This window comes from Notechis scutatus, chromosome 3, assembly GCF_049901735.1.
Source record: "Notechis scutatus isolate UNSWTSFEM ecotype Mainland chromosome 3, rNotScu1.2, whole genome shotgun sequence".
NCBI classification, from domain to species: Eukaryota; Metazoa; Chordata; class Lepidosauria; order Squamata; family Elapidae; genus Notechis; species Notechis scutatus.
Window position 1 is genome coordinate 116,471,455 of NC_142011.1, and position 13,201 is coordinate 116,484,655.

General features: G+C 38.5%; 1 protein-coding gene across 13 annotated transcripts in view; it reads right to left on the reverse strand.

Annotated features, from left to right (window-relative positions):
- The window catches only part of ANKHD1 (ankyrin repeat and KH domain containing 1), a 112,288-nt gene that overhangs the window by 20,368 nt on the left and 78,719 nt on the right, over positions 1–13,201 (reverse strand). For all 13 annotated transcript variants that reach the window (XM_026672583.2, XM_026672582.2, XM_087961026.1 and 10 more), the window contains 5 exons: positions 11,544–11,660; positions 10,401–10,575; positions 8,853–9,309; positions 1,783–1,926; positions 801–911 (listed from right to left, as the gene is read on the reverse strand). In XM_026672583.2, the coding sequence (XP_026528368.2) occupies positions 801–911; positions 1,783–1,926; positions 8,853–9,309; positions 10,401–10,575; positions 11,544–11,660 (1,004 nt within the window). The remainder of the gene's footprint in view (positions 1–800; positions 912–1,782; positions 1,927–8,852; positions 9,310–10,400; positions 10,576–11,543; positions 11,661–13,201) is intronic.

The window sequence follows — 13,201 nt, forward strand, 5'->3', positions numbered from 1 at the left end:
ACACTAATTTTGCCCCTCATTCCAGATCAAGATTTTTCTTATTCTCTGAAGTTCCGTACACATATCAAGGCTTATTACCAAACTGGAAACACACATTTTGAAACTGCAAATATTTTAGACATGTGTCAGGGAATTATTTGCATAATTACAATGCTATAAATCAGTGGTGGCTAACCTTTTTAGCACCAAATGCCAAAATGGGAGCGCACACGCGCTGAAAGCCAGAAGCTTAGCTTCCTGGAGTGCGCATGCACGCCAGCCACCTGGTTTTCCAGTTTCTAATGCGCATGCATGTGTGAAGACCAGCTGGCCACCGCATACATGCACTCCAGGGAGCTGTTCTTCTGGTTTCCAGCACTTCCACACATGCTAAGACCAGCTGACTGGTGCACATATGTGCGTCAGAACCCAAAAGAGCAACAGGCAACAGCTGGCGTGCCCAGAGAGATGGCTCTGCGTGCCACTTCCGGCACGTGTGCCATAGGTTTGCCATCATGGCTATAAATCATTTTGATTACCTATGTAGCTATTGATCCCAGCAATAGCTGGGAATATTCCAGAAGCAGGAATACTTAAATTAAAAGCTTCCATCATTTATAAAAGTTAAAATTCCCAACTATTTCTCATAGATTCCAAATGTTTACTCTCAACTTTCATAGTGATATGAAAATATGATAAGTCTCTTCATGTTCCTCACTGCAATGATTGCTAGGGTTTTAAACAGCATCAATGTTTCAGTCATAAATTAACTCTCTTTTCAGTCCAATATACAATCTTAGATTAAGTGCATTCCAGTATACCTTTTTGCTCCTGAACAGCAACGTCCTCCCCTTTGCAACTGAAATTGTTCAACTGGAGTCGGCTGTAGCGTGTTGCTAGGGGAAGTCTCTTTCAAAACTCTGCCCACTTGCCTGTCAAGTAATAAAAAAAGCAGTTTCATAGGCAATGAAGAAATAAGCTATAGATTTTAATCTCAAAACCCAGATACAATGGAACCTCTGGTCATGAACGCTTCTGACCACGGTCAAATCGGGTTCCGACCAAAAAATCCACATTTTTGAATCAGGTCACAATTCAAAAATTGGGTAGTGATCAAACATGGCCACAGCCAATTCCCTTTCTGCGCCGATTTCCCCTTCTGTGCCATTTTTTTTGTAGGCGCATGCGCACTGTCTTGCTTCCGGTTACGATCATATCGGGTTGTGACTGAAGTTATGGAAGGAATTACGGTTGTGACCGGAAGTTCCACTGTATAGTCATGACAGCCAGCTGGACGACTTTGGGCCAGTCACTATCTCTCCACATAATGAATCTCACAGAGTTGCTGATGTGGGGAAAATAGGAGGCAGGAAACCAGACCCAAAAAGGCCCAGTTAATCCACTTCCTTCAGAATTCTTCAAAGCATGATCTTCTCAGCAACCTTCATTAGAAAGGTAAGGCTGCAGACACAATAAAAGTTACCTAATACGGTCAGGTGCAGCAATGACTTCCTTCAGAACTGGTGAGACCACCCCTTCTTGCAAAGAATTCATTGCTCCCAGCATGCAACTGCATTGCACGTTATAGTATCTGGCTAGCCAGAAGCAACCAACCCTGGTCCAATATAGAAGCGATCAAGTTTACACTTCTAAATATATATTTTAAACTTCTAAGTATATATTTTAAGCTTCTAAGTATATATTTTAAGTTTACCCACTAGCAGGAGAAACTGAGCTACTATGCAACCAACATGAAATGACACACTCGCATATGACTTGCATTTCATGAAACTGAAAACATACCTTCTTACTACTTCTTTCCATCCTTCTTCTCTCTTTTGGCCTCTTTTTGGACTAGTCAGATTCAGTTTTATATTTGGAGATGTCAGAGGCAAGGATACTGATTTATAATTTGTTGCTAAACTCGAATTAGCTTCTCCTTCAACTCTAAACATAAAGATAATACAGTAATTAACTATTTGTAACTAAGCCCTGGAAAACATCTATTTACATGTAATAGAATTGTTTACTTTTACTTTCCCTTCTTCAAATAATTGTTTGTGCTATTGTACATAGAGATTACCCCTCTAGTGAAGAACACCATTGTATGGATAGTCCTCAACTTAAAAAAGTTCATTTAGTGACCATTCAATGTTACCACAGCATTGAAAAAAGTGACTTATGATTATTTTCACACTTACAACTGTTGCAGCATCCCCATGGTCACATGATCAAAATTTAAATGCTTTGCAACTGACTCATATTTATGACTGTTCCAATGTCCCAGGGACTTGTCATCATCTTTTACAATTTTCTGACAAGCAAAATCAATGGGGATGCCAGATTCACTTAACAGCTGTGCTAAGAAAGGTCACAAAATGGGGCAAAACTGACTTAACAAATGTCTCACTTAGCAACAGAGATTTTGGCTCAATTGCAGCTCTAAATCGAGGTCTACTTGTACAATATTTGAAAGATGAGATTTTTCTACCACCACAGGATATCAGGAAAGGCATGCATCTTTTTACCTACTCTGTAGTTACTAACTGGCACAATAGCCCTAGTAATGCATTATATCAATCAGCAAAGAACCTGTGATGAAGTAGGAGGGAGGACTGAATATTTGCCCAAATGACCATTAAAAAAGGTTTTAATTAAATGACCTCTTTTTGTCTGTTCCGCCTATAAATGACATTTATGGTTCACTAGAAAGTTTATCTGATGTAGGCAGACCAAGAATCCTCAGAATGTACCTCAGTAAGTACTGTCTAACTGAAAGAGCTATCACAAAGTACTGTCTAACTGAAAGAAATACCACAAATACTGACATACTTTCAGACTTTCAGGCACTAATATGGAATGCAGTTGAACAAAATACTTCTTTTAAAAAAACCTCGTTTCAACAACATTCTCACCAAGTATCTACTAAAGAAAGCTGAAATGGTGTAGTTACTTCATACTAAATGCAATCACCATTATTACTCTTCGTAGAATTTACGAAGAGTAATAAAGATTAACAGAGTTAGAAAGGACCTTGTAGGTCATCTAGTCCAGTGGTCGCCAACTGGTGGGCCGTGGCCCACCGGTGGGCTGTGAGAAAATTTTGGTGGGCCGCAGCATGCTGAGGTGGGGAAATCCAGCAGTCTCTCTAGCAAACCTGTGTTGTGGATGCTACCTCCTGCCTCAGCGCATTAAGGAGGCTGAGCAGCAGCGGGAAGAGGGCGGACTTCCTGAGCCGCAGGAAGCAGCTGCCCTCAGGTGAGGATGTTGTGAGGAGGAGGCTCGACCCCCTCTTCCTCCTTGCCAGAAGTTCTCACACGCTCAGCGGGAAGGAGGTGGCTTGTCAGGGGCCACAGGGGCGGTGAGTGCTTTGCGTGTGAGCGCTTCTGCCAGGGAGGAACAGAAGCTCCTGGGGGGGGCAGGAGATCGTGCCCTCCCCTCACAGGCCAGTAAACACCCTGGAAGCACTCCGATGCCGCGATCTCCCATACCCCTGCCCTCAGGAGCTTCTCTTCCTACTCACCAGAAGCGCTCACACACTAGCGGGAAGGAAGAGGCTTGTCAGGGGCCAGAGGGGCAGTGAGGATTTGCGTGTGAGCGCTTCTGCTGAGAAGTAAGAGAAGCTCCTGGGGGGGGGGTCGAGCGTTCCCCTTGCAACATCTTCCCCTGAAGGCATCACTGGCAGCCGCTCAACCTCCTCAATGCACGGAGGCAAGAGGCAACACCAGTTTAGAGGTTCCTTTCCCCCCACCCCCTCGTAGTACAGGCCTATGCCGCGATCTCTTGCGTGTATGAGTCATCCACAGCCAGTATCACCCCTATTGCCCCACTTTCCCGACAGCCATCTGGTCTTCAGCACGTGGCTCGTCATCCCAGAGTGGAGGTTGCCCGCTGTGCTGAACCACCCGCACCCTCTCGGATTGGACTCTGGGTTTGTGACTGGTATATCTTAACTGGGACCGGGATGACTTCGTCTTGCCCGCAGGACCACCAAGTAGCAGCTGCCAGTTCCTTTCTCCACATGCCAGTCTTACCACGGGAAAAAGAGCAGCTGGAGTATCAATGTAGCGAAAAAAGTTAGTTCATAATCACTCTACTCGGAGAAAGAGGTGCTGGAGAAGGAGGCAGTAGTGGAGAAGCAAGCCAGGTGTTAAAGACCCAGGGTGGGGGCGAGGCTTCCAGTTGGAGGGAGGCTTCCAGCCCAGGCCTCCTTCCCTCCCCCAACTCCAGGCAGCCACACCTAGCAAAGGAGGGAGAGGTTTCCTCTGACTTGGGAGAGATATGAGATGACAGGAGACCAGATTGTGTGTGTGGGGCCTCTGCTTTTCTTGTTTTTTGTTATACTTAAATAAGTATTTGTGTGTGTGTGTGTGTGTGTGTGTGTGTGTGTGTGTGTGTGTATGTGTGTGTGTGTGTGTATATATATATATATATATATATATATATATATATATATATATATATATATATATATATAGTACATTTATATTTAATATAAAAAATAAAAAAATTATATTAAATATATTATCTTTTTTAAAAGAATTCATATTAGTGGTCCTCAGGATTAAAAAGTATGAGCTTGGTGGTCCCTGAGGTCCAAAAGGTTGGCGACCCCTGATCTAGTACAACCCGCCGCCCAAGCAGGAGACTTTACACCATTCTGACAAATGGCCAATCTCTTCTTAAAGGCTCCCAGTGATGAAGCAACTTCTGAAGGCAAGTTGTTCCACTGATTGATTGTTCTCACTATCAGAAAATTTCTCCATACTTCTAGGTTGAATCTCTCCTTGATCAGCTTCTATCCATTATTCCTTGGCCTTCGAGTACCTTAGAAAATAGCTTGATCCCCTCTCTCTGTGGCAGCTCCTCAAACACTGGAACAATCCTATCATGTCTCTCCTGGTCCTTCTCTTCACTAGACTAGCCATACCGACTCCTCGCAACTGTTCATCGTATGTTTTAGCCTACAGTCCCCTAATCATCTTGGTTACTCTTTCTGCACTTTTTCTAGAGCCTCAACATCTTTTTATAGTGTGGTGACCAAAATTGGATGCAGTATTTTAGGTGTGGTCTTACTAAGGCTTTATAGAGTGGTATTAGTACCTCACTTGATCTTGATTGTATCCCTTTGTTAATGCAACTTAAGATTGCATTGGCTTTTTTTGGCTGCTGCCACACACTGCTAGCTCATATTTAACTGGTTGTCCACTAAGACTCCAAGATCCCTCTCACAGTTACTGCTATTAAGCTGGGGAATGATGGGAAATTAGAAAGCAATTGCGAATGTATTCATGAAGATGAACATTCAATGTGACTTGCACAAAACCATTCAGATAGAACATGAACAACTGCTGCAAAGGCAAATTTCAAAGATATTTCTTTAAAAGAATGATAACTTTCCAAGAACACCAAGCACCAAAATTTATCCTAGATGAAAAGTAAAAATCATTTTCAAACAGAAAAGAAAACATGCCTTCAAGAGTACCCAAATACTGACATATTAAGCAGAAACAAAACTTTGATAGTGAAACTTTTACTAGATTAAGTAGCTATCAATTCAATTTGCTTAAGCATCAACTGAATCAATACAAGAGATTACAGTGACACCCATGGATATGCCAGATGATTAGTACTGAGCAAATCACTAAAGCATTGCTTATCAAAATCATTATCAAATATATCCCATAGGGGAAAACTATAAGATGCCTCTTTTTCATATAATATAAAAATTGTAATATAATAAAACACATACTGTAGCTTTACACTCCTTTAAAAATTTTCAAATGGCCATGCCTGAAAACTTTTCAGTAATGCTTGTTTTATAGAAATTCAGTGTTGGCTGAAAAATAAGATCACTGGAGGTATTCTGAAGTATCTAAAAGAAAAAAAATTCTGCCAAGCAATATTCCACAAGAATTCAAGGGTCCCTTTGCGTAGATGGTCTGAAATATTTATACTGAGGAAATGTGAAGGATTACTGGACAGAAAATACCCACTGGTGGTCATACATGAGATCGTATTGTGAAAATACAAAGTGATGTATTTTCATCTAGTCTTTCCAAACTGGTATCACGCTGAGCATGAAGAGGCAAGAATCAGACTGCCAAATGCTATTTTATTCCTGTATATGGGTTATAAAATCACAGGATAACATTAGATGAAAACAAATTTTAAGAATTTTCTGTATCTCTTTGCTGCCATTCAATGATTGTTTGAATTTCTGTACCCTAGAACCCCAAATAAGGCCACCAGAGTATTTATCTATTTAAGATGAAGAGCATGAAGGACTCTAAATTTCATAAAGACATTGATGGAATAAAGAATTTTTTCTCCCAGATTTGTTAGCAACATGAAGCAGGGCTTTTAAAATGGATATAAATGTTCCATAGCTCTAAAACTGTACAAAATGTATCACAATTGTTGAATGCCACAAGAAAATACAAAAATCAAAATAATAAGTAATCAAGATTCCTTGATTCAATCGAATATCCAAATCAAGTATCCTTCTACCATATACTAAAGTGGTGAGATCTAAATTACATTTATATCATATTTTGGCCTTTGATTATAAATATATTTCAGACAGGAATGCAAGAAATATTTAACCATAAATGCATTTTTATATCAGTTTATCTGTAGATTTTTTAGTCACATCAAAAGTTATTAACACTGTAGTTCTGTCATGAAGTGTTAGAGTCGGACTCTGAGGGAGAGGAAGAACAGCCAACAGGGAGTGGAGGTGTGGTTCCGGAGAGGCTGGGGAAGGGCAGAGGCTGGCTGAGCAGTCAGAGAAAGAACCAGGCACATCCCCTCTTCATCCTAGGACATGCAGGGAGGAATGGAGAAGGAAACAACTTGGCTTATGAGAGAGGAAGCAGCCATGATCCCCCTCATTGGTTGCAGCTGGGGAGAATAGTATATAAGAGAGACAGTTAAAACACAGCGTTGCTAGAAGCAAAGCGTGTTTTATTTTGGGCTGAAGTTATTTATCTTGGTTGGCATCCTTCCAACAGATTGTGCCTTGTTATCTCCTTGAATTACTTACTTATGGTATATGTATGGTAATTACTTATCCTGGTCCGTTGTGGAAATTCCTTCATTGTAGTTTGTTTTTGTTTTTTATTTCACCTCTATCTGCTCATTAAGTTCGGACTGTATTGCTTTCTTTTGAAGACTATTTTTGAGTAAGTTTTATCTCCAACTGAGAATTATTGAACAGTGGGGCCAAGTTGGAGGCATTAAAGGACATTTATTTACGTTTTGGATTTTGTTACGTTTGTGTTACACTCTGGGTCATCACAAGTTCTTTGAGTTCAAGAGGAAGAAATGATGGATTAAAGATGGCTTTGTGAAAAGTAAGCCGATGCATGAAGAGGATGGGAGATCATCTACAGGTGCTGCAGAGAATTGCTGTCATGAGACTACCACAAGACAGCAGTCTTTGGCAGATTGGAGCACTGGGAGATGAGGTAATAGCCATCCTGCTCAAACCATAGCCAGCACCTTTAAAAGGACACTTAGGTTTGCATACTTTCTTTTCAAATCACATTAGGAAATTGAGTTTATCTAATCAGTAGAACTGTTTGCATTGACAACTGGATGAGTCTATCTTCAATTCCTAATGAAAGAAAAAACTACAATCTTAAATTTTTTAAAAATTGAAATAAAAATTAGCAAAAAGCTAATTAAGATCTAGATTTCAGAAAGTTACAAGTGGATTAAAGTTCCAGATAAATATAGAATAAATTTTAGGAATTCAATAAAAAGGATCCTTCCTGTAGGAGAGTCGATTTGTTTTGAATTTTTTCTAAGACATAAGAAAGATAAACAATTTTAAAAATTGGGCACTATTAAGAACTAAAGTTTTTAATTAAAACAGGAAAATTAAATAAATTTGATTATTCAGCTTGGATGAATCTTGTGAGACGGGATAAAAAATAAATCAAGTTCTATGACATTACTTAAATATATTACAGATTGTCTCATATGTTGTTATTTCTGGATACCATTTGTGGACTTTTACTGACACCAGGATTGAACTGTTGGGAATGTTGGAATCTATCTATCTATCTATCTATCTATCTATCTATCTATCTATCTATCTATCTATCTATCTTTCTTTCTTTCTTTCTTTCTTTCTCTCTCTCTTTCTTTCTTTCTTCTTTCTTTTCTTTCCTTCCTTCCCTCCCTATTTTTCTCTTCCTTTGCATTTTTTACTTTTTCTTTTTTCTCTTTTCATTTGCATTAGTTTTTATTATTGTAATTATAATTTGTAATTTTTTTTAAAGCATTATAGTTCCCAAAGTGTATTGCAGCATTCCAGAGCAGTATAGTGAACTCATGGTGATGCCACAGGACATTTAAAATTTCAAGGGAAACCCAGCAGTACACATTCTCTTCAACTTATCACAATTGAGCTCAAAATTTCTGTTGCTAAGCAAGACAGTTAAGTGAGTTTTGCTCGATTTTATGATCTTTCTTGCCAGTGAATCACTGCAGTTAAGTTAGTAACATGGTTAAGTGAATCTGGTTTCCCATGGACTTTGACTGTCAGAAGGTTGCAAAAGGGGATCATATGACCTTGAAACATACTAACTGTCATAAATGAGTCAGCTACCAAGCATCTGAATTTTCATCATATGACCATGGGGTTGCTGCAAGTCACTTTTTCAGTGCTATTGTTAACCATAAGTCGAGGACTATCTGTACTTAACATTTATTGGACATTACACAAAACTGCTGAGTGTGGCGAGACATGAAGGGTCCCATGAATGAAGAATGTTTGGGAATCTCAGTCTTAGCATAATGTGGTAAAGAGGAGAAAGTCATTTTACAGCATTATTGAAGTTGACAAAATAAGATTCAGAACTTACCTGGTTTGTACTTTGGAAACTGAGGAGTTAGTCTTATCTTCCTGAGAAGGGAGCAGTACAGAGGCATATCGCTTATCACCTGAAGAATGCGTGTCCATAGTGAAGTTCAGTTCTTGGCTTTTACCACCACTGCTGCTTTCACTATTGCAATCTGTGCTGTCTAAGTTGTCAGAATCACTATTCCCACCAGCACTACCACCTCTTGGCTCACCATTAATCTTGTTTTTATCTGCTTTTTGCTGTGCTAGAGTTATATGCTGATCTGGCAAAATTATCTGCACATTTTGAGGAGTGTCCTTCGTTTTATTCTTCTTATTTTTTCTATTTGTGCTCGGAGTTGTTATCACATTGGCTCTCTTCTTGCCAAAAGCATTTGTAAAAGTAGCTGAAGTTGCAGATATTCCAATAGTAGTTGTAGTAGTTGCACTTGGAGGCTCTAAAGGAATTTCTGAATCAACTAAAACAAGCACGTCATAAAAGTTTAGTCATTTGACAGTTAGAAAAGTGACTTTTAGAAATATAATACAGACTGCATTGTTTTGTACCACAGTGTCCAAACTGGAATATTTTTCTCTAACTTAAATGAGACTCTAAAGATCCTGAAGTACTTGATCCTGAAATAGCTAAACCAGACTAGACTTGGTTAATAACTGGATGGAGACCACCACAAAAATTTAGGTGGTGATTTAGGGTGCTGATTTGAAAAAAAAACTAATACTCCAAAATATGGCAATGGCAAATCACTTCTACATTGTGTGTGAAAAAAACTATATTGATGTGTCCATGAGAATTTAGTGGATTTGGGGGAATCTTAACTTTTTAATATCATCTTGAATGGAAATGGAAAGCATAAAGGTCATTTTTTAAAAAAACTTATTACTTAAGAAAGTGTTTCTTAGTTTTATATTTATCGGAAGACAATATAAAAGTAAGAAATTTAAAATAAAGTGAAAGTTTACAGTATGAAAATTGACAATTAAAAATGCATTATATTACTGGAAGTGAGAAATAAAGAAATAATTAAACCAGAAAATTTATAGCAAAAGGTACAACTCATAACAGGGAGGAAAAAAATTATTTGGATGTATTGTTTAAACTTAGTCCAAAATGGGAAACTGCTCTAACATCCCTTTGTTCTTAGAATTTCAGAAGAGTTGCAACAAGGATTCACTTTACTCATACTATAGAAAGATCTACTAAGGTGGTTTCCAGGCATAGTCACATAAAATTTTTAACAGGTCACAAATATCCTGAGAATGCAGTATCACACAAATAGGGAATAATTATTTAAGACAGCAAAACATCTTTGCCTGAAAGACCTGGATAAACTGAAACACACTGATCATAGTTTAGCGAGCAATATGATGAAAAATACATGCTTTCCTATTCTAATGACTCGCCATTTACATTTCAAGGTGTACATTTAAGAACACATAATTTAAACCAAGGGATGTTTGGTTCCCAAATAATGGAAAGATGTTTGGAATTGCAATCATTCAATATCAGAATACCATTTATGATTTAAAGAGTATGAATTGTGTCCCTCACCGTCATCATCATTTTCCTCTTCCTCTTCATCTTCTTGAAGCTCTAGAATTTCCTTTGGTTTGTGTTCCTCATCTTCCTCTTGTTTTCTTTTCTGTTCTTCTTTTTTCTTCTTTCTCTTTTCTTTTCTCTTCTCTCTTTTTGCGGCAAGAGCCTGCTTTCTACTCTCTTCTCTCGACTATAAAAACATTGACAATGTATAGTATTTATTGTTACTAAGAATTGTTTCTTAATGTTTTCAAGGTAATGCAGACACAAATAGGCGAAGAGTAAGGGTAAGTGAGTGAGGGTCTGGGGTAAATCCTGCCTTAGCACATGACCACCAGTAGCCCTGCTGCCTTTTGCCATCCCTTTGTCCCCTCCTCCTGATCTCTCCTGGTGGTCTCCCATTCTTATTACTGAGGATGCTTTGGTTACAAAGCCGGGTCTCCTCGTAAGGAGATGGAGTGGGCCTCCATACACTTTGCCCTCCCGCACAAACCACGAGCAACCTGCCCAAGGAGAGTGAGCACAGCAACAGTGGGAGCTGACCATGTCCACCATGACCACCCCCTCCCCGGCTCCCCGAAGTCAACCAGAGATACTGAAATGGCCTGCATAAGGTCTCCAGAGCGTCCTCCATCCATCCTGAGGCTGCCTGTGCTAACTTTACTGTGCTGCTTCTCTGCTCAGTAACTAAAAATCCTGCTTGGATTTCAGCTCCCTCAAATTTCTGGGGCTGACTGAAAGAACTGCCTGTGGAAGAATTTCATCTCTGTGCAAGCAAGCATGGAGTTGAATTCCTTCAAGAATTAGCTCTCTCAGTCAGCCCCCAGGGATGAGAGAGAGTCCTCTTGGCAGGCAGCAGCATCTTGCAATTTTCCCTACTGACTTCCCTGCTGAATTTCTGGAGAAGCTGGCAGAGATTGTGGGACACTTGGCAACTGGTTGTAAAGTTGCCAAGCACTTTAGATCATGCTTGTGTTTGTCACTGTGTTTGTGTTTGTTTGGGTAATATTTTGTGAGGGTCAGAAGTGTTTTTATAAGCTGTAAAGCACCCTTTCAAAGGCCTTTGTTAATTCAAACCATTAAGTAAGTAGTCATAACTCAAGAAGTATCTGTCAACAGAATGTTATTTAGGAAAGATGATGTAATTGTATATCTTACCTTTTCCAAATCTAGTTCTTTCAACAGGATGCTTGCATTCTTGTTTGCTTCAGCTGCTTGCTGGTCCTTAGCCTTCACAATGGTTTCAACACACTGATGACACTTTTTCAACAATTCCTTTTCAATTAAAAAAATGTTTTGCAGAAATGTAAGATAGAGTACTCAAAATATATTCTCAGTAACTTGCACTACAACCATCTATGTTAGGAATACATAACCTTTTTGGTCTGAGGGTTCTATTTTTCTTTTGTTAGTTTGCTGGCCTCACATTTAAAAAAAAAAAACCAAAGCCCAGGAAATATTAGGAAAGAAACTAAATTTCACTATCAAATAATTAAATTAATTCAAATCAATTAACATTACTCCACAAATAAATAAGCCGCTTAGAGCCACTGAAATATGACAGCATTTTAACAATTGGAAGGAGGTATATGTATCTCATCACAGATATGAACATCTATGATGTTAACTATCTAGTTAGGGTATGGTTTGATTCCCCCCTCCTCCCTGCAAAAAGGAAGGGATGCAGGTGAAAGTCTTAAAAGTCAGGTAAAATTATTATTTTTAATAATTAAATTATTCATTATTACCTTTAGTAACTAAAAGAGTATTGTATATTTAATGTACATTTTAATGCTCTGGTCTCTCTAAGGGATAGCAAGATTCATTCTTGTGGTGTAAAAGGGAATGTTAATATTCAGTGCAAACTACAGATGATGATGTAAAATTAAGCCCTCCCAGAAAGTTTATAAATGACAGCTGCTAAATAAAACTAATAAAATGGTAACACTTTACTAACTCTCCTCTTGGAAGTAAGCTATTCTACCTGAGGAATGTTTAGCAAAGGAATAGTAGAGCTATAAGCAATTTAACATGCAGAAAGCATTGTGGGGGAGAACAATGGGAAAACATGTCTTCACTGTTATAAAGATAACTGCATGGATGTATCTATTAAGTCATGAAGAGTTGATTTTGATTAGAAGGCTTAAACTTTTAAAATAAGGTTTCTCTTACTTCTTTCTTTATTGAGGCACCTATCTTTGCCCCATTGTCGTTTTATAGAATCATGGAAAGTACCTTAAAGGTCATCTTCCAGTCCAACCTCCTGTCCAAGGCAGGAATCATTATACCATCCCACATAATTGTTTTCCAATATTTTCTTGAAAACCTCCAGCAAGACAGCACCCAGAACTCTCCCAAAAATTAGCTTTATATATGGTAACTGCTACAGCAAAATTACATGCACTGAAAAGGTTCTCTGATGCCTTCAATGGAAGAATAATTAACCAAGCTGTGGGAATATGCCTTCATGTCTGATATAGATTTCTACCTTAAAAGCAAATCAATCATAGATTTCAACTCAAACAGGGAACTATTCTTAGATTACAATTTATTCACACCATATCTAAAATTTAGGTTAATCTACTTATAGAATCTATGATTCAGTTTTATGAGATTAATCCAAATCAGAATAGCTTTAGTAGCAAGAGTTAAGAACTATGGTGTACATTTTTGTTTGCTAATTTATACTCTGCTGATGATGGTCTATATATTACTCATTAGCTTAAGTTCAATAGTGAATCTTAGTCCAATTACCATGACATATACAGTATCTCTACTTTTTCTATACTTTCCTTTACAACATATCTCTATCTCTC